The 21603-nt window shown below is 38.3% G+C and overlaps 1 protein-coding gene across 16 annotated transcripts in view; it reads right to left on the bottom strand.

Moving 5' to 3' along the window:
• FRMPD4 (FERM and PDZ domain containing 4) overlaps window positions 1-21603 on the bottom strand; it is a 908838-nt gene that overhangs the window by 568116 nt on the left and 319119 nt on the right. For 4 of the 16 annotated variants that reach the window (XM_035287603.3, XM_035287596.3, XM_035287600.3 and 1 more), the window contains exon 1: window positions 21001-21533. The exons of the other annotated variants lie outside the window; for them this stretch is intronic. Coding sequence is in view for 2 of the 4 variants with exons in the window: in XM_035287600.3 (XP_035143491.1) it covers window positions 21001-21041 (41 nt within the window). In the remaining 2 variants the exon portion in view is untranslated. Of the gene's footprint in view, window positions 1-21000; window positions 21534-21603 lie in introns of those variants that run through there. 16 annotated transcript variants of the gene reach the window in all.

Genomic DNA, 21603 nt, shown 5'->3' with positions numbered 1-21603 from the left:
GTACAGTCCATCCAAATAATGAAATATAAAACTGATCTATTTTATACCAAAAAATTGTGACTTATTTAAACACAGGGCTATTCTAAAGAATGTGATACTCTTCTGCCTTTCTCTGAAAGAAGATAATTATATCTTGGGGCAGTATTAGGAAAACAGAGCAATCTTCATGCATATGAAAGGAATAAAAGTCACAGAGGAACCACTCAATTAAGGGTTAGTTATAAGTTGTGTTAATTATCAATGAGCAGAAAATGTTACACTGAAAATACAGGGGAACTCACCTGAAAGAGAACAAAATCGACACATTACTCCAGCAACAGTAGATTTGAAACTACCGTCAGTTCTTAATTACCTAGAAGTAGATTACCCGGTTTGAGAATACTAGTGGTCAAAACCATAGTGCTAACATATCCACATATAAGCAGGTATGTACTAATCAGAACTTTATTGCAACAAATAGATGCTACAGTGTGTCTACATATAACCGCTTGCACTATCGGGTCCGGGTAGTTCTGCTATAACACTTGCTTTATAAATGTGAATGTATTTCAGTTGAATTAACACATTAGGGAACAATTTGAATACAATGCAAAGTTTATATTTGCTTATGGACAATTTCATCTGGAAGAAGCACTATGAATTCAGAAAACTATAGTCACCAGAACAGAATCCATGCACGCACACACACACAGGAACATACACACACACACTTCCCTCAATATCTACAGCTACCTCAGTTCACAGCATGTGTTAGGAGCCATGCCTATTCCCATCTGGTGTTACAACTTCCCCTCTGATGTTTAGATAACCCTCTTTCCAACCCTTCCCAGTCACAAGCTGCAACTCTTTCAACACCCACTTCCACAAGCAAATCTCAGGGCTTGTCAAGGGAAAGCACCATAGGTATTATAGTACTTACATATTTCTTAACCATTCAACTTGTATAAAAGTGGGTTCTCATTTTTATTAGCTTCTTATCTTTTTAAAACGTGTCACTGACAAACTTTTTGAGTAATTTAAGTGTTGTGTCTCTCACCCATTGTCCCTGTAAGCCTGGCGTTTTTCATTGCATGATTTTGCATAGTGCCATAATTTTAAGAAGAATGCATATGTCACACTCTATCAGAACTGACTATATCTATCTTCCAAATCTTCTCCAACATAAAAGAGATATATTCTACTGCCAGACTTCTATAAAAGAATATAGAACATGGAGACATATTGCAGAAGCCTAGAGCAACTGTCAGAGGAAAACAGTAATAGTCCTTAAGATCCAGAATTTACCCAACCCCAGGGGAGGTCACAACACTGAGAAGGTACAAGCTCTCGAAGGAGCATTAAAATAAACCTCGTGGAACTCCAAGGAGGTCTCTGTGGCAGAGAATAGTCAGCTAGTCACCAGACCAGTTTCTCTTATTCACGGCACCCATAATTACAATTCCTAGCCTCCTGTGGTCAGATCTAGCCTCAGAACAGGTTCCCACTAAGGGATGTGAGCAGAGGTGACATGTGAACCTTCTCATGCACTCCATGCTCCCTTTCAAACTCGGCCTGCTGTATGCATGTCTTTAAAGTTGAATCTTGAAGATGATGGATACACAAGACAGAAGGAATTTAGATCCCTGTGTCACTCTTTGGAGGAGACCTTACAAGAGCAGAGCAAAGTGGATTTTGGTATTGCAGATATTACACATTTTGGAGTGGTTTGGGTACAGTAACTTTACCTTAACTTGTTAAATCAAATGGGCTGGCCAATAACCTGCCTCAGCACTTACATCCTGCTCCAGCTTAAATATTATAGGTCTAGTACAAAAGCCTTTTCAGGACTGCTCAAGAAGGGTATGTTCTTCCTATGCAACAGTTTCTCTGCCAGATGTAGGGGTTAGATAACAGTGAATTTACAAACCAGTGAGGGGAGAGAAGAATGGGAGTGACTATTAAAAACAGTTACAGAGCCAACAATTCTACTCCTAGGAATATACTTAGTAGAAACACATACAATCACCAAAAGACAGGCATGAGAATGGTCAGAGAAACGTTCAGTGTAAACAGTAGAATGTATAAACAGATTGAGGCTCTTCATAAAATAGAATACTATACAGCAATGAGAATAAATAAAATACAACGACAAAGATGCGTCTAATAAACACGACTTAAGTGAAGAAAAGACAGACACATCCATATTATTCCATTGATATGTACAAAGAAAGATGACAGAAATCAGGAGGACAGTGATTAGCTTCAGGAACAGCTCCAAGAAGGACCATTGGAGTTCAAGTTGTATTCCAGTTCCTGAACTTGGTAGTCATGTCACAGACACATTCAGTTTGTGGAAATCCATTGAGTCTATACCTATGATCTTTTACATGAATATTATGGATCACTAAACAGTCTTAAAAAATAACAAGTGTTGCTGATGCAAGGACAGAAGTTTGAACAAGGTACTTTAGACACTCAGATCCAATGTGTCTACAGTGTCAACTGCACTCATTTAAGCAAATGCAAGACAAAGATTGTTTTTTCTGGTAGGATGTTCACAACTACTGGGAACCTCTATATATGTCCTCATCTTGCAGCTGAATCTAGTAACCTCCAATTCAAACAATAAATTGTTTATTTACAATGAGAATATACTCTCAAATCTTAGGAGTCACATCTCTGCAAATAATCAAAAGAATACAGGAAGAATTTGGGAGGAAATGGAATTTTTGGCTAATGATAACATCATTTTTTTCCAACAAATCTCTTCCTGTCTACCTTTCCTTTTCCCTCCTCCTTTCTCCTGATTTTTAATCCCCATTTTCTATCTACACACACAAGCATGTGTACACACACAAAGACACACATACATCACAGTAAGTTTATCTTCTATAAGCTTGTAATACACTCACACCTCTTGACTCACTAAGGCAAGCAATGGCTATGTCATTCAAAAAGCTTAGGCCACTCCAGATGCAAGAGAAGAATCTTTGTCAGTCAAATCCTACCATGGAATCAATATATGGCCATCACCAGGCAGGGCTCACCATTTGTGTACTGGTTAATGTATAGGACTTAGAGCCCTTTCAGGACAGAGACCATTTTAGAATAAATTAAGGAAAAATAAAATAGCTTGTTCAAGTAAACCCACCAAGGTTTACTGGCCTCTGACAGGGCTGAATCCAAATGCTCCTTTCACCCAACCTCTCAGTAGATGCTAGCACTCGGGAAGAGGTTCCTGGAACTGACACCTATGGTTACGGGAGCTCTGGGCTTCCTTACATTCTAAACACTTGTTACCATAGAGGAACGAAACCTTTCTTTGTCAGCTCAAGTTCATCAAACTCTGGGGCCAAGCTCTCACTGGCTCAGCCTGGGTCCTGAAGTCTGATGATCAGTAGCCACTGGGATATATAAGATATGGTTGATCTGGAGAAGGAGAAGTCCCCAACGGGAAAAAAAAGTGATGTTCCAGGAAGAAGAGGGAAGAGTTCCCAGAAGGGGAACAAATCACACATCCATAACCCTTGTGTTTTTTAAACATGGGCAGCAAGTTACTGGGGGGAAGTGGGTTGTGAATCCACTTCAATAGGATATAATCAGCAGAATATAAAAAAAGATAAAATAAAACAATCAGATTTTATGAAACTCATTATTTTGTGAAACTTCTGTCTTAATTGCACATGTGTGTGCATGCACACATACACAGTATACATATGGACTGGGAAACAATGGAAGACAAATTTCTTACTGTGGGTTTTGGTCAAGTAAATCAGAATACTGCAGTCATCAAACATCTGATTCATTTAACATGTGAACATCTGTACCTGCCCATGTGTGGGAATATTCAGTTTATATTTCATACCTATTCTCGTGCCTTCATTTATTGTGGATATGGCTGTAGATACAAAAAAAGTATAGCTGAGACATTTTTATTATGAACTACTGTACCTTATTCAATCAGTGAGAAAACGCTTAGGAAGAAGAAATGCCCGATTGTAAATTTATTTTCAACATCATATCCAAACAACAAAGTTGCCTAAGAATTTAACTGCTTTCCTCATAAACACCAAGAAAATTATTTTCAATTACTTAATTGTATATTATTGTCTTTATATACTTACTTTCAATCACATGATTAATATGTGCTTGTTGAAGATAATTTGTTCATTACAGAAAAGCATGAAAAGACCTTTTCAGTTCTTGTGAACTCAAATTCTCTAATATAGAACACAGGGAAGCACATTTCCCACTCGTGTAAAACTCCAGCATTATGAGCTGTTCCCCATTAGGGCAACCACTGACACCAGCTGATGAGTCAGTCCATAATTATTAGCTATCCATGTAACCACCCCTTTTTAGATATCGATTCAGCAAATCCTCTCTGCTCTCCAGAGCCAGCACTCTTGGTTACCTAACCAACAGTCATTTCCCCTCCTTCTTTCCTCTCAGAGTCTCAATTTTGCAGAGATATCAGATGGCCATTTGTCAGGCTGGCAGCAGAACAGAGGTAGGGAGAACTACAGCCCTCTCTCACACTAGAAATAGACCGTAATTGATATCAGCCAGTATTTATCAATGAGGGACCACTACTATTTTGAGAGGGACAACTTTTCATAATGTAAAGCTGTTTTACTCATGTTAGGATGCTTAGAATCTCTGGTCCCTTCCCACTATATGCCAATAGGACCTCCACCCCATCATTATAAACAACTAAAACACCCCAGGGGCATTTCGCAACATCTGTCTTCCAGCTGAGAATTGCTGGGACTCTTAAACACAGGTTGGCAAACTTTTTCTGTAAAGGGTTAGATAGTAAATAGTTTAAGCTTTGTGTGTCAACTCAGTAATTTTATTGCAAAAGCAGCCATAAATGTATATGTAGATGAATAGGGATGGCTGTGTTCTAATAAAACTTTATTAACAAAAACAGGCGGTGGGCTGGATTTGCTCTGCAGATCACAGTTTGCTGATGTCTGCCAGTCTAAACCAGCCATGTGGATTCCTCTCACTGGGTGGATTTAGGAGTGTTACATATGGAGCATGCTGTAATTCTGGACAATGAAAGATTGGGGGACTTCGCTATGAAGTTTCTGAGAAATTTCTCCACCCTCTCAAAGAAAAAGGCATGGACAAAACATACCCTGCTTGCCTCTCCTCACCTTTGACCATTTTTTATGAAGACATGTTACCTGGAACTATTGCAGCCATTCTACAATGACAAGAGGTTCAGCCAACATGCTGACATGGCACATCAAAAAGATGTCAAGACTCAGACACCTTGAATCTAGTTTACCCACCCTAAAATGGCCCTACCTCTGGATTTCGTATGTGAGATAAAAAAAAAATTGTCCTCCTCTTTAATCTATTTTTTGTTATGTTTTCTATTACTTGCTGTTGACAGCATCTTAATGAATGTATTTTCAATTTGGCCATAAAGCAATAAGGATAATATATTTCTACCAGAATATGAGTATAATGCTCAGATGGATGTTTTTCTTCTGCAATCAATAGCCTTGTTGTTGTTCTCCAAGTGTATCTCTGAATAAAAACGAAATTATTGAAGAAGAACAGCATGTTGATTGCTTTCTCAACTCCTCATCCCTTCTTCCTCCATGCTGCTAGAACCCTAATTCTGAGTGTTTGGGCCTCTTGAAGGTGAGACAGATATGACCATCTCATTGTCCTTTGCTACGTGTGACCATGTGACCCATTTTGGGCAATGAGACCCTCTAAGGGAAATTTCTAGCTTCTGGAAAACTGTCCCTCCATGATTAAAAGAAAGAGCCGCACAAAGAGAATGCCCACAGTGCTCTGGCCACCCCTGATCCATGTGTCTGAACCCAGTCATATGATGGCATGATACCTGGAGCTGTGGCAACCACATTACACCCATGAGGTGACAAAGCCTGAGGCTGATGGAGCACGAAGAGGGAAAACACTTGGATCCTGTCGACTTCACTGAGTCCATTAACCCCAATCCAGGAATCACACACATCTAGGAATATTTTGTTTAAGCCCCTTTAATCAAGTATTTATTTACTTGCAGCTAAAATGTCCTAACTGATAAACTAAAAATAAAGTATACTCAGGATGACATTTTTCACTGAAAATATAGTAGCTATTTAGGGTATACATGTCCTACTAGGTATAGGGGTCTCTAAATAAATGACCCATGTTGTAGTAGAGTGTTGACATCCACATCCATGGGAGCAGGTAGCAGCTGTATAACCTGGAAGGGCAGGATTAGGAGGCCACATCCCCTTCTATTTCACCTCTTCTCTGAGGCAAGCCAACTATTCCAGTGTGGTTTCCACACTTCTCTTTAAAGGATCCACTTGTTTCAGAAAAACCAGTGGACAAAGGGGAACCCAGTTTATTAGCAGTTTGCTTTTAATCATTTCTTGTATAGCAACTGTGGGCTATTACATCTCCTTTGTGGGAAAGAAAGTGAGCATGGTAGGAGAATATAAATATTTAAAAAATAATTCCTATTCAAATTGTTTAATGACTATTTGAGAAGAGAAATAACTCTTTACAGTAGGAACATTTATACAGACAAACATCTGTAAGTGCAAATTTGTATTATCTAAAGATAAAAATATGTATATATCTAAATCTGTATCTACATATTCATTTGTAATTCTCTCTGGCTGCAAAAAGAATCGCTTGAAGACATTTGATGGCATAGGACCAGGGCCAGCAAACTTTCTCTAAAGGGCAGATATTTCAGGCTTTGTAGGCCATATGGTTTCTGTAGCAACCACAGTTCTACTGTTTTAACTGTACACAATACATAAATGAATGGGGATGGCGATGTTCCAAAGAAAACCTTATTTATGGACGGTGTTATTTGAATTTCATATAATTTTCATGTGTCATGAAATATTATTCTCCTCTTGATTTTTGGGAACCATTTAAAAACATAAAAACCATTCTTAGCTTAACACAAACACAGGCAACAGACTGAATTTGGCCCACAGGGTATGGTTTGCCAACTCTAGGACACAGCGAAGAATCTGAAATTACTTGTAGGATAGCAATAAAACTATGAATTATGCCCAGTCTAGTGTTATGCATATATGTTCGTGCGTTCAGGTGATCTTTAAAAAATGTTAGCACATATACCTATAATAGCTAGCCTTTTGAATACATCACCATATTCTAGATAAATGGAAGTTTATGGAGTTTAACGTGACCACATCAGCACGAAGGGGAGATAAAGTAAAGCACTAACCAGTAGAGAAGGATTAGACACTTTATTGCCTCCTACGTGTGTTTCATCAACTTAGTTAAATAACACTCGATTCTTCAGCCTGTCAACATGATCTCAACCGGAAAGCCAAATTATAAACTAATGGTGTCATAATCAAATTACAATCCTAAAGGAAACATCCATCAATACATCCCTGAAATGTGGTTCTCTAAAAAACATCAAATGAATAGAAGATCATCAGAGGATAAGATTTTGAAGACTGCTGTCAACAATTAATAAATTTTAAGTTGAAAAAACATATAAGCTTTCCTGAGTAAAAGGTGGGGAACACATAAATATTTTTCGGTTTATATTCCTATCAGAGAAAACCTTATCTTGATATTAAAAATGAAGAAATTTTGCTTCAGAATATTAAATTCTATGCAAAAAGTAAGAGATCATCTTTATAATGATATGATCTTAATTTGCTAATAAAGTTATTAAAATTTTATAGATCTGAAATTTCTATTATACTTTTATGGTACATATCCTTAATATATTAAATTATCTCTTAGGTTTCATTCATTCAAAATAGAGAAAACTAAGAAATTCAGGTTAGAACTGTCTGAGTTAGCAATTTATATTTTCTCCAGGGTTGATTTTTCAACATTTGATCACATTTTGTGAGATTATATTTATCCAATCTTGTTTCTGTTGTCTAAATAGATTTTCTTCTCCCTTACCCCTCATTCTAATACCATTTTTGTTAGTTTCTTATATATCCTTTCAGTATTTTTATGTAAATATAAGCATATTTACTTTTGGGAACCTTGCTATTTTCACTAATAAATATGTCCTAGAGATCATTATACATCACTGCATAAACTGTTTCCTTGTTCTTTATTCTTACAGCTGCATAGTGTTGCATGATATTTTAATCTAGGTTCTCATAGATGAATTTCTTTGAATTTGCTCATTATATTGTAAAACCATGGAATTATTGAAATATAATTAACTTTAGATGGAATACTGCATAGTTTTCCCATTTTACAAATAAGGAGACAAAGGTTCAACTTGCTCAAATCCACCTGAAATTCCAACTACCAATACTCAAGCTTTCCCCATCACCAAGTACTTCAAGTCTTGTCACTAGGTTAACTCCTGTGACAAATGCTCCTTGTCAATTTCAATACCTTTGAGGAACTAGAATGCCCGCATTTTTAGCATAAAATTTGAATATAATTTTAATGGCATCTCAGATTACCTCCTGTCTTTTATGGGGTTTGAAATATTCAGTATACTATTTTTAATATCATAAGGAAAAAAATCTGCCCATGAAATCCAAAGACTTAGCTGTAAAAATATTAATCACATTGTTATCCAAAGCAAAACACTGGAAAAATACAAATGTCAATAAATAGAAAAGCATTAAGTAAACTGTGGTGCATGTAGCTGTTACTTTTATATTTATAAAGGAAGTTTAATGATATGGAACAAAATATTTTGTACAAACTTAAGGATAGAATAGTGTATTTATGTTAAACAGTTGTAAATTTAAAGAAAATAGTCTAGTAATTGCTGATAGAATTTCAAGTATTTATGTATCGTTTTAAATACATTCTATGTATTCAAAACTTTTTTTTTGCAATAAAGGTATCCTACTTTTACAATCAGAAAAATATTTGAAGAATTTGTGAATATTATTGTTTGGACCTTTGAATTTATCTGGGTATTCTTTTAGCATTTTGAAATTAAGCTTATTTTTTATTTGGTAATATATACCTGGGGTTTCAAATCAAAATAAAATAAAAATACAAAGTGTGGCTGGGGACATGGAGAACCACTAATGTCCTCCTGTACTCCACCCCTCTCACGTATAACCCTCTAAACTACCACTTTACAGATTTAAGTAATGTTATCTTTTTTGTGTATTTTCCCAGTCATTGTTATGCAAACACAAGAAGAAAAAATATATATTCCATCTCCCTCATATTTTTGAAGGTTTTTTTAACCTTTCTATTTTTTTTTTTGCTTAACAATAAATGTATTCAGAGATTGTTCTATATCACTGCATAGAGCATTTCCTTCTGTTCTTTTTTTTTATAAGTGGTGCTGTATTTTAATTTTTTAGCAAAGTTTTCATAGGCCCTTTTCTTAAAATTTGTTCATTTAGTGTGGTATTTCAAAAGAGCGATATAAAAGCTAACTCTAGGTCAAATATATATATTTTAGCAAGACAATGCCTTTCACTTAGTAGAGTGAGTTTTTCACTTTTGGGTTTTTAAAAATTTCATTTTCTCAATATACTGTATGCAAAATACCTAATCATAGGTTCTTTAATATCACATTTAAGTACAAAAACTCCCATTATCAAATCTTTCAGTATTTTACAATACTTTAAGATGTTTTTCTGATTGTAAAAGGATGCTTTTATTATAAAAAGTTTTAAATATATCGAACATATAAAGAAAATATATACAAATACTTGAATTTCTATCAGCAATGATGTCACTTAGCCTTCTATTTTCTTTAAATGTTATATCTATTTTACAATATTACTTATAATTTTCTCCTGGCACTAAAGACAAAGTGCATATAATTAGAGAAGACTAGGATTTTCAGGACAAGAAGAAGGGAAAGAAAAAAAATATGAGAATGAGAGGATGCGGGCCCAGATGTAGGGCTGATATGGGCCCAGATGTAGGGATGGTTTCCAAGCTGCAGAGGTAGGAAACAGTTCACTGCCAAGGGTAAAATGGCTACAATAAATAAGCAGTGACAGCAGATCCTAAAAATCAGAGGAGGAGTCCAATCTGATGAATGATGTACAGAAGCAGCCATATCTGTGATAATCAATATTTGACATCATGTGGAATACAGCATGGTTTCACTCTGGTTCATTCACAATTCACCAAATACTTAGTACAGACATACCTCAGAGATATTGAAGGTTTGGTTCCAGACTACTGCAATAAAGCTAATATTGCAATAAAATTAGTCACATAAATGTTTTGGTTTCTCAGTGCATATAAAAGTTATGTTTATACTATGCTGTAGTTTACTAAGTATGGAATAGCATTATGTCTAAAAGAACAATGTGCATACCTTAATTTAAAAACACCTTATTGTTAAAAAAAAATGCTAATGATTATCTGAGCTTTTAGTGGGTCATCATATTTCTGCTGGTAGAGGGTCTTGCCTCCATGTTGGTAGGTGCTGACTCGTCAAGGCAGTGGTAGGTGAAGGCTGGGGTGGCTGTAATAATGTCTTAAAATAAGACAATAAAGTTTGCTGACTCTTCCTTTCATGAAAGATTTCTCTGTAGCATGTGATGCTGTTTGATAGCATTTTACTCACAGAACTTCTTTCAAAATTGGAGTCAAATGACTGGACAGGGTGGCTCATGCCTATAATCCCAGCACTTTGGGAGGCCGAGGAGGGCAAATCACGAGGTCAAGAAATCGAGACCATCCTGGCCAACATGGTGAAATCCCATCTCTACTAAAAATACAAAATTTAGCTGGCCATGGTGGCAGACACCTGTAATCCCAACTACTCGGGAGGCTGAGGCAGGAGAATCACTTGAACCCAGGAGGCAGACGTTGCAGTGAGACGAGACTACACCATTGCACGCCAGCCTGGGTGACAGAGTGAGACTCCATGTCAAAAAAAAAAAAAAATTTGCAGTCGATCCTCTCACACCCTGCTGCTGCTTTATCAACTAAGTTTATGTCATATTCTAAATTCAAATTCATTGTTATTATTTCAACAGTTCTCACAGCACCTTCACCAAGAGTAGAATCTATCTCAAGAGACTACTTTATTTGCTCATCCATAAGAAGCAACCCTTAATCCATTAGATTACAGCAATTCAGTCCCATCTTTAGGCTCCACTACTAAGTCTAGCTCTCTTGCTATTTCCACAACATCTGAAGTTACTTCCTGCACTGAAGTCTTGAACCCCCACTCAAAGTCATCTATGAGGGTTAGAATCAACTTCTTCTAAACTCCTGTTAATGATATTTTGACCTCCTCCCATAAATTATGAATGTTCTTAATGGCATCTAGAATGGTGAATCCTTTTCAGAAGGTTTTCCATATACTTTGCCCAAATTCTTCACAGGAATCACTCTCTATAGCACCTATAACAATACAAAATATATTTCTTTTTTTCAGAGTAGTCAAGTATGGTAGTGAGAATGTGGAAAAGAGTAGAACAAAAAGTTCAACCTATGACTGTGAACAGTCAATTGAGATAACTGACTACTTTCAGACAAGCCAAGTTCCTTAAATAGTGACACTTGAAAGTCAAAATCACTCCTTGATCATTGGGCTGCAGAAGAGATGTTGTGTTAATGTGTTAACAGACATGAAAACAATATTAGTCTCCTTGTACATCTCCCTCAGAGCTCTTGGATGACCTGGTACATTGTCAATGGGCAGTAATATTTTGAAAGGCATCTATTTTTCCTGAACATTAAGTTTCAACAGTGGGCTTAAAATATTCAGTAAACCATGCTGTAAATAGATGCATTATCATCCAGGCTTTCTTGTTCCATTTCTAGAGCATGGGCAGAGTAGATTTAGCATAATTCTTAAGGGCCCTAGAATTTTTGAAATGGCAAGTGAACATTGGCTTTAACTTAAGGTCACCAGCTGCATTAGCCCTCCCAAAAAGAGTCAGCCTGTCCTTTGAAGCTAGGCATTAACTTTTCTTCTCTAGCCATTAAAGTCCTAGATGGCATCTTCTTCCAATCGAAAGTTAGTCTACACTGAAAATCTGTGGTTTAGCATAGTCACATTCATCACTGATCTTGGCCAGGTCTTCTGGATAATTTGCTGCAGCTTCTCCGTCAGCACTTGCTGCTTTTCCTTGTACCTTGATGTTATGGAGACAGCTTCTTTCCTTAAGCCTCACAAACCAATCCCTGCTAGCTTCAAACGTTTTATCTGCAGCTTCCTCACTTTGTTTCAGCCTTCATAGAATTTGAGAGGGAGTGCTGCTCTGGATTAGGCTTTGGATTAATGGAATGTTGTGGCTGGTTTGATCTTCTATCTGGACCACTCAAACTTTCTCCATATCAGCAATAAGGCTGTTTCGCTTTCTTATGATTTGTGTGTTTCCTGGAGTAGCACTTTTAATTTCCTTCAAGAACTTTTTTTTTGTATTCACAGCTTGGCAAACTGTTTGGCACAAGAGGTCTAGTTTTTGGTCTGTCTCAGCTTTCAACATGCCTTCTACAACAAACAATTATTTCTGGCTTTTGATTTAAAGTGAGAGATACACAACTCCTCCTTTCAATTGAACACTTACAGGCTACTGTAGGGTTATTAATTGGCCTGATTTCAATATTGTTATGTCTCAAGGAATAGGAGAGACATGGGGGAATGGCTAGTTGGTACATCAGTCAGAACACACATACCATTTATCAATTTAGCTTGCCATCATATATGTGTGGCTCATGACAGCCCAAAACAATTCCAATAGTAACATCAAACAATTCCAGTAGTAACATCCAAGATTACTGATCACAGATCGCCATAACACATATGGTAATATTAAAGAAAAATATGACACAGAGACTCGAAATGAGCATATGCTATTGAAAAAATGGTGCTGACAGAATTGCTCGATGTGGAGTTGGCACAAACCTTCAATTCATAAAAAGTGCAGTATCTGTAAGGCACCAATAAACCAAAGTGCCATGAAACCAGGTACCCCTGTATCTACTACAAACCAAGGAGGTTTAATGCAAGGGGATTTGCCCTTGAAGAGTTCATAATTGAGACACAGATCGAAACTGGACTCAATTATAATACAATCTATACCAGTCAGCCATTGCCACAACAGTGCTGCATAACACAGTGTCGTATAAGAATAAGCATCTGTTTTCATGCTCACAGGTTTGCCTGATGGTGCTGAGCCACGTCAAACTAGCTTCTAGGACCAACAGGTTAAATTAGGCAGTTCTTCATATAGCAATGTTAAGAGCTTTTTTTTTTTTTATAGAAATGTACAATGCCTCAAAGGCATTCTCCTACCAAACGCTTTTACCAAAACAGATACCCTGTCTTCCGTCCACTTTCCATTGGCAAAGCAAGTCACTTGGCCAAGCCCAACAGCAATGAGGCAAAGAAGTACCCTCCACCTCTAGCAGGTAGAACTACAATGTCACACAGAAAAGGCTTGGACTCAGGGAAGATTTAATCATTGGGAACAAAAGTGCAGTCTACCACATAATGAAGAAATGTTATGAAAAGAGCAGGGCATGAGATGTCCAGCATACATAGCGTGCACACTTGGACTAAATTTCCCAGCTTGCCTCACAGTTACATAGGGTCAGAATTCTGCCTAATGGAATGAGGGTAGAATGGTATACTTTAATTCTGGGCATGGCCCTTAAAAACCTTTTACCCAATCTTCTACCATTCTCTCCACTCATCTGTCAGCTGAACATGGATGTTTAGGCAACCTTCGGTATCATACTGAAGATGAGAAAGTCCTACCATCCAGGTTCTCAGAATGGCTGAACATAGCAGAGCTCCCCCACACCTTCAGGAATACCTGTTTTGTGCATCAAGCAAACAAGAAATAAGCCACTAAAAATTGAGGGGTTAATCTGTTAAAGCAGTGAAATTATCTTGACTAATGAAAGATGTCAGTTGAGCTATTTAACCCAGAATTGGGAGGCTGGAGAAGGTGACATAGAACAACCTTAGATTAAAAGCTGAAACATAAAAGATAGAAGAGAATTTTCCAGGTGGAAATGAGGCAAGAAAAAGATTGTTCCAGACGAAATGAAGGGTTTATGCAAAGGCTCAGAGTGTGGTGCTTTTTAGAACTTCTGAAAAGTTCAACATGGTTAGAGGTAGGAGTGTGTGCGTGTGTCTGTGTATACATATGTGTGTTTGGTGTTGAATAGGAAGTTAAGGCTGGAAAGGTGGAATAACAAGTGTCGAGAAATATGGTTCTCAAAGGAACCAAGTGAATTGGGTCAAACCCAAAAGGGCAAAGATAACGACGGATTTTGCCTTTAAAAGCAGGTAGACAGAGGGGACAGAGGGGATCCAATTTTCACTTTATAAACCTAAGTTAACCTACAAGTGGTATTGTAAGTACTGACAGTTTAAATCCCCCAGAGGGAGGCTGGCAAGTATACCCTGACTGTGTAAAGGGTGAACTTCCAACCATATCCATCCTTCCCCCTGCTAGTAAAGGAGGCTGACACCCAGACTGCCACAAAGGGAAATTTGAGTACCGGGCATAGAGATCAAAGAACAGTAAACTACCCATGTAAAGGGCAGGGAGTAAATATTTTAGGTTTTGCAAGCCATGTGGTCTCCGTCACAGCTATCCAACTCTCCCAAGAGCAGCCATAGTACAGAAACAAAAGGGCATGGCCGTGTTTAAATAAAATTTTATTTATAAAAATGGCCATAAAGCTTTCTAAAATAACTAAACACATCAGATAGGTTATAATTTGCCAGCCCAGGCCATAGGCCATGAAGTGGGACATTGCCCTGGGCCATAATTCACTTGGGCATGTTTGGGATTTACACCAAAACGTATTTCAGACTCCCTCACTGTATACCTGAGACTGCTAACCACTCCTGTACTGGGGTAAAGACTGGTGACTAGGATTGTGAATTTCAAAAGAGACAAATACTGACCATGGTGATTTTACAATGGTTCTTGTAACTGGAGTCCTAGATATTTGTCTCTCTGTCTCTCTTTTTTTTTCAATCAATTTAGAATCAATACAACAGCTTTGAATTAGCCAGATGGCTGCCTGTTCTCCCCCACACCAGTCTCTGACCACTTAAATAGCTGTGGCAGTTCAATAGAAAAATACACACATTCCTACATTCATTCGGAAAATTTTAACATTAGCTTTATGAACTTTTGCCTACTCCTTTCTTTGAACCTCATCTTTGTCAGGTAATCATGTTCTTATTTTCAATTAAGCAAATCTCATAAAACATATGAAGCCTATAAAAAATAACTGAAATAAAAATTAAAATCCCATAGTAAATTGTAATTGTAGGGAAATTACTTTTCGTTTTCAAACTTTGGAAACATTTCTTTCATAGAAATAATTGTGTTTTCCTAGCATTCAAAAAGAGGACTTCCTAAAATAAAAACTTACTGACATCTATAAAAAATCATTTTAATACCATAACTTTACTTGTTGAGCTTAAGGAGTAAAACAGAGACTCCTTACAAATACAAGTTGATGACTTTTTAACCATCAATTACCAAATATATATATATATATATATATACTTCAAATGTCAAAACAAAAATAAAAGTTTATTCTCTGAGACCAAGTCCAAGAACAGGCTATTCACTTTTAACGTGTGTATTCCTTTACATTCAAGAAACAGTACTGACAGGATAATTGTTCAGCTAAACAAATATGACAATTTGTTTGCAACAAATGTTAGAATGAATTGCATATGACTTCACTCACTAATTATTTAGTATAGACTATTTATCTTATGCCAAATTACATAAACCATACCTGAAATATATTTCTGAAAGAACAGTTCTGGCAGAAAACCCTTCTCATCTCTTTGCCAGGAAAGAAAAAATGGGAATGCTAACTTTGTTATCTAAAACTAAGGCTTAGATTTCTTCGAGATAATTTTCAGAGTTTAAGTACATAATGACCTAAATTGCTCAGAAACAAGGCAGCATACTTTTGATATGTTTTTGCTATAAAGAACTAAAGGTAGTCTATGGTTTTTCATTACAATGCTCTCCGTCAAATCATAGGAAATTTAGATTAAACTCAACTCCAAATTGATACAGCCTACCTCCATTCCTCTGCCTACAACTAAATATACTTATCTAGTTTTATTTCCATTTGGAAACAGATTAGTGAAGGTCATTAGCCATTAGGACCAGATGGCTCAAGTGTACTGTAAGGAAATACTAGGCTTTCTCCCGTTGACATGATTATCAGTTCACTGGCACACATTGGGTGAGGCTATACAAGTAGTATCACCCATTCTTTTTCCAACCATTTTGAACTGGATATTTATGGAAGGCAGACATCACCCTAACAAGTAATGCTCCAGCTCCCCCCAAAAATCAGGTCAACTTAGTGACCAAAGAATAAGCATGCATAATTTCCCCAAGTTCGAGAAACCAGTAGGACAATTATGTCCACTTTTATTGATCAGTTTCGAACAGTTCAATAAGTAATTTGAGATCAGAAGTTTCAATAAAGATAAGGTCTATATTAGTTGGCAGTGTGCATCAGTGAATTCAAGTATTTATTACAATATGTTCAATTTGACATGTGTGTGCCCACATGTGTGCCGATAATGATAAAGAGGAGAAAACAGGAAAAGGCATTGTTTAACCCATGGGTCAGTAAATATTTTAGGCTTTGTGGGCCATAAGGTCTCTGTGGCATCTATTCGACTTCGCTGTTGTCAGGCAAATGCAGCCATAGATAACACATAAATGGATGGATATGCATTCCAATAAAATTTTATTTATGGAGAATGAAATTTTAATTTCATATTATTCTTTTCTTTTTTGAACCATTTAAAAATAAACCATTTTTTGCTCACAGTCTGTGCCATAACAGCAAGCCAGATTTGGCACATAGGCCACAGTATGCCAACCCCTGGTTTAGCCTGTTCATGATGTTCTTTTTCTCCTAGGATTAGCTTTCAAGGTTTGAGATTATTTCATGGTAAGGGTGCTAGATTTCAAGACTGTATGCTTCAACAAATTTTTTAAAGGGTCTTGAGTTTTCTTATTAAGTGTGAAACCAGTCATTTCAAGTTCATTCCATAAAGATGCATTTCTAGTTCACCAATAATATATGTTCTCTCACAGCTAAACCTCCAGGGTCAACCCCAAGTGAAATAACAAAGTACTGAAGTTGAACAGTGTATGTGTGTATAAAGGGAGAGAATGAACAGCTGGAAGGACCATAAGCAGAAAGTGAAACTTTCCAGGTCATGCATTTAAAGTACAAGTAAGTTTCACTGCAGCTGACAGTCTTTACCAAATTCTGATACCAAGAAGGTGAAACTCACTTGCCCCAGATAATAAGAAAAAGCTGCTTGAAATGGTACAAAGCCTGAACTAGATGCCTTCTTCCCAGAACTGTGAGCAACTAGACTTCCACAGCTTCAAACTAGCAACCCTTGGGAAACTAGAGTTAAATATTCCTAAAACAAGAATCTAGTTCTGTTATGAAACTGTTCATCACTTCACCTCCTGACAGCTACAAAAATCAGCAGAACTTAGAAAGGACTCAGAAGATGAGCAAGTAGCATTTTTAATAAAATTCAAATCCAGAGTCTTTGGAGGTTTTTCCATTGCTAGCCTCCAGAGCTCACTATTATCGGCAATATTAATACAATTACTCAATAAAAATAGCAGATATGGGGAAACTTTGACCTTTTGCATTAATTCTTTAGCTTCCCCTTTTCCCTGGGAAATATTTAATTCTGAACAAGGTAAAGGTAAAAGACAGAAGTTTAGTAGTATCTAAATGGATTTGACATAAAAATCGAAGGAAATTATACACACACATTTTGTATTTTTCCTCAAATGTAAGATACTTGTAACACAATTAGCATTCTTCATTATGACAGATATTAGTCACTGCTATATACCACAAAATAACTCATGCAACTACAAGAAAATACAAAATAAAGCATTCCCCAAATTTACCTACTACTATAGAAATCATCTTCGTATCAATAATGGGGACTCAATCTTTATCATCAAGTCTATAATTTTGCTTAAAGAAGTCAAATCAGGGACTCAATCTATGAACATATCATTCAATTTAATAACACCCCTATGAGTTTTGGATCTTAAATCATCTCCCTCAGGCAAAAGGGGCATAATCATATGTTTTTCTACTGGACTGCATTCTTCTATAAACATTTGAAAGAATGCATCTGTTTTACAAATAAAATAGTCAATACGAAGAGCAGTAACAATAAAAATATATGCCTGTTTTTATACTATTACTGGTTTATAAACCAATCATCTGTAATGCTCTCATCTACAAGGATGGAAAATGATATAGAACTGTTACCAAGGAAACAGTGAAGTAAAACTGCATGTAAACTATCAAGCAGTTTAAGAACCAGAAAATTAGAAGAACAGGAAAAAACATTTCCAGATAGAACCATGATACAGTGTGCCACCCACAAAGGATGCAGTCAAGGGTTATAACTAACAGTTGATATAAAGGGTCCCAACTACTTGCCAGCTATTCCAACATTTGGCAGCAATTTTTTTTTAATTGTACTGGGTTCTTGAGGAGCAATGTGAATTCCAATTTTTCCCATGATTACAAGGGCATAGATTCTGGAAGTAGTTAAATGTAGACACTTTAAAAAGTCAAAATATGCAGTTTACTTATTCCAGTGTCGATTAATATTCTCTTGGAATTCTCTGTAATTACACTGTCTTTACTCACAGATAGAACACTAAGCAAATATTGCTTCCAATATATGCTTTCTGAATTAACATTTAGAAACTCAAGTTTGCAGGAACCAAAGCCAAGGCCAAGACCCAGGGTAACTACATGTGTTTGCCTCTAAACCAAGAGAATTTTAAGCACTCAAGTAACCACGCTGATCAAAGCTAAATCCTTTAGGAAGATTATCCATTCTGAAATCAGGAAAATCCTGCAGTATAAGCACTTTTATACTTCACCTTTGAGAAAAGAACTTGATTTCTGTAACAGTGTTTAAAACATATACAACATTTTCTTCCTCCCAAGGTAGAAACAAGCAACTGCAAACATGTGTTTTTACATGCTGATGACCCTCTAACAGTATTTCTATCTCAGCTTAGGGACTATCCTTGTGCTCACACTGAGGAAAAGGAAGAATTCTATGGATGGAAGACTTCTTAATCGGCACATCAGCTCAGAACATTTGCACCTTCTGTCTTTAGAATAAACACTCTACTGGATCACATTAAGGATAGAAAGTGAAACTCACACTCATTTACTAAATTTTAAACTCTCTTTAAAATAAGATACTAATCTCCCCACAGCCTGGCTTGAGTTTTGCAAAAACTCAGATTTGTGAATATCAGGTAGGCATCCTAGAATTTAGTAAAAAGAATATAAAACATCTTTTCAATGACAAAGTCCTCTCCAAAGCTCCTAAGTTTAAGGACTAAATCAACGTTCTAGATGTTTTGTTAATCTGTTTTTAGCATCTGAGGCCACCAAAAAGTATCCTAGTTACTTTGAACTATACTGTTGGTTGAACTTCCCTTTCCCTTTAGCAGTATCTCTGTCCATCACACAGAGGGTACCACTCAATCTCTAAACTTGCCCACAGCTGCTGCATTATTTGACAGCTGTTTAGAAACTAGCCCCAGGCAGAAGCATGCAGGAATTAATAGAAAAGTGGTGTGAAGCAATGGCCCTCTATGAGATCAGCTTGAAAGCAAACAATTTGCCACACCACATTCATCCACTGCTTAACACATCAGTCTTCTGATGTGCACGACAACACCTCTTCCTCAGCTGCTCTAAGACAAAGGTATTTACCCATCAACTGTATATCTCCAGTCTACCTAGAGTAAGTTGTGCTGGGCCCGTCTCCCTGGGGAAATCTGCTTGTGGCATGAAGACTAGCCCATGTTAGTAAAGAGGGAAGGTGGAGATGGGGAGGAAGAACAAAGACCTGTAGATGTAGGAGAGAATGGCAACATCCAAACAGAACCTTTCTGAAGTGGTCTAAATGCAATTTAATAAAACAAAATCAACGCACATTTCTACCTCGGGCTGTTGGAAGCTGCTCATCCCTGCCTGATGCAATCAACACATCTCACTCTGATACTCAGGACTGAAGAAAAACCTGGGATTATTCTGTCCATATTGCAAGTAAGTTTTTAAGCTACATCCTGGAAAAACCCAACTGTCTACCTCCTATGTCCTGGGGGTAACTGTTACAAAGAGCTCCAGGGGCAGAGAAGGTAGGGCACGGTTTTCTAAGACCTGTCCTATCTGGCTCTTCCCAGTTAATGCCACACAGCAAGAACCACAGACCTTACTCTGGCTCCAATGAAGACTTTGTAAGCATAAGCAGGGTGGAAGACCTGGAGGAGTGCTCTGGCCAGGAAACACCTAGACGGCCCAAGTGTGGAAATGTTCCTCCTTTATCAGTACTATCCAAGAAATCTGTCTGAATTGATGATTTAGTTTTCGCTACTGTTTTAACAACATGACCACTTAGAAGAAAATTTCTAAATCTTTCAAGGCTTAAGAATATAGTTACGGGTAAAAAAAAAAAAAAAAAGGCTGAAAGTCTTTCTTTGCTATCTCCATGACCTCACCATCTAGGTTACCACTGGGAGCACCTGGTCAGCCTAGGCGCTGACTTTGTGGGGTGTGGAGGTTTAATTTAGGAGTGGGGGTAAAAGCGGCACTTTTGGTCTCTTCAGCTTGAAAGGCAGGCACCCAAGCTCCAAGCACTTCTGGCTTTCCCTAGCAGTAGCAATTACAACCACCTTCTCTTAGCCCTGAATTATACATGGGACCCCAAGCACTGCTGGGGCTTTTCCTTAGGGAAAACAAACTGTCCTGAATATCAGTGTGTTGGTGAGGGTGTGTGTGTACCTGTGTGTGGTCTACACCCGCGGCTACACAAGCCTCACCAGTGAGAAATAAGTTGAATGTGGCAGCCCCTGGCCACTTCGTTTCAGCCTTATCTTAAACCCCGCCGCGCTTTCCAGCTTTTGCTTCTACCCAGCCTCCCGAAAAATAAGGTACCAACTTGCCGGCGGCAGCGGCCCTGAGTGCAAACGGAACCCGCGCAGCCCCTACCTCGAGAGCTTTGCAATCTTCACAAAGCTGAAGACATCCATGCAGGCAGCCGGGGACCCCCGAGCGCGACAACTCCGTCGCCCCTTCTCACGCCAGCAACAGCAGCCTCGGCAGCCCCATGGCCAGGACCTCAGTGCGCCTGGGGCTCGAGTCGCGGCGACAGCGGGTGGCGGCGGCGGCCCGGGAGAGCCTGCACCTGGAGGCGGCGGCTACTACCCCCCTCCGGCCGCGAGCTGCGTGTGCATCCCCAAGCAGGACCATTGATGGGCACCCGCGGCAGGAAAACTCAATGGAGAGGGAGCCAGGCAGGGCGAGAGAGGCGGGGGCGGGGAGCGCGGCCCGGGTCTCGCGCCCCGCCCCGTGCGCTCTGGCCCGGGGGACGGCTGGGCGTCCAGGGAAGCGAGGCCTGGGCGAGAGACGCTGCTCTGGCTTCCCGGCCCTCGGAACCCCGTGCCCCGCGCACGGAGGAGCGCAGACGGAGCCGGGAGGCGGCAGGCGAGCTGGGCACACGCGCACGCACCCCTCGCAGCACTGCAGCTGCCTCCCTGCCTCCTTCCCCAAGCCAAGTCCCGACTCCTCTCCCCACCCCCACCCGCCCGGGGG

The sequence above is a fragment of the Callithrix jacchus genome, chromosome X (genome assembly GCF_049354715.1).
Source record: "Callithrix jacchus isolate 240 chromosome X, calJac240_pri, whole genome shotgun sequence".
Classification (NCBI taxonomy): Eukaryota; Metazoa; Chordata; class Mammalia; order Primates; family Cebidae; genus Callithrix; species Callithrix jacchus.
This window is presented reverse-complemented; position numbering and strand designations above follow the sequence as displayed.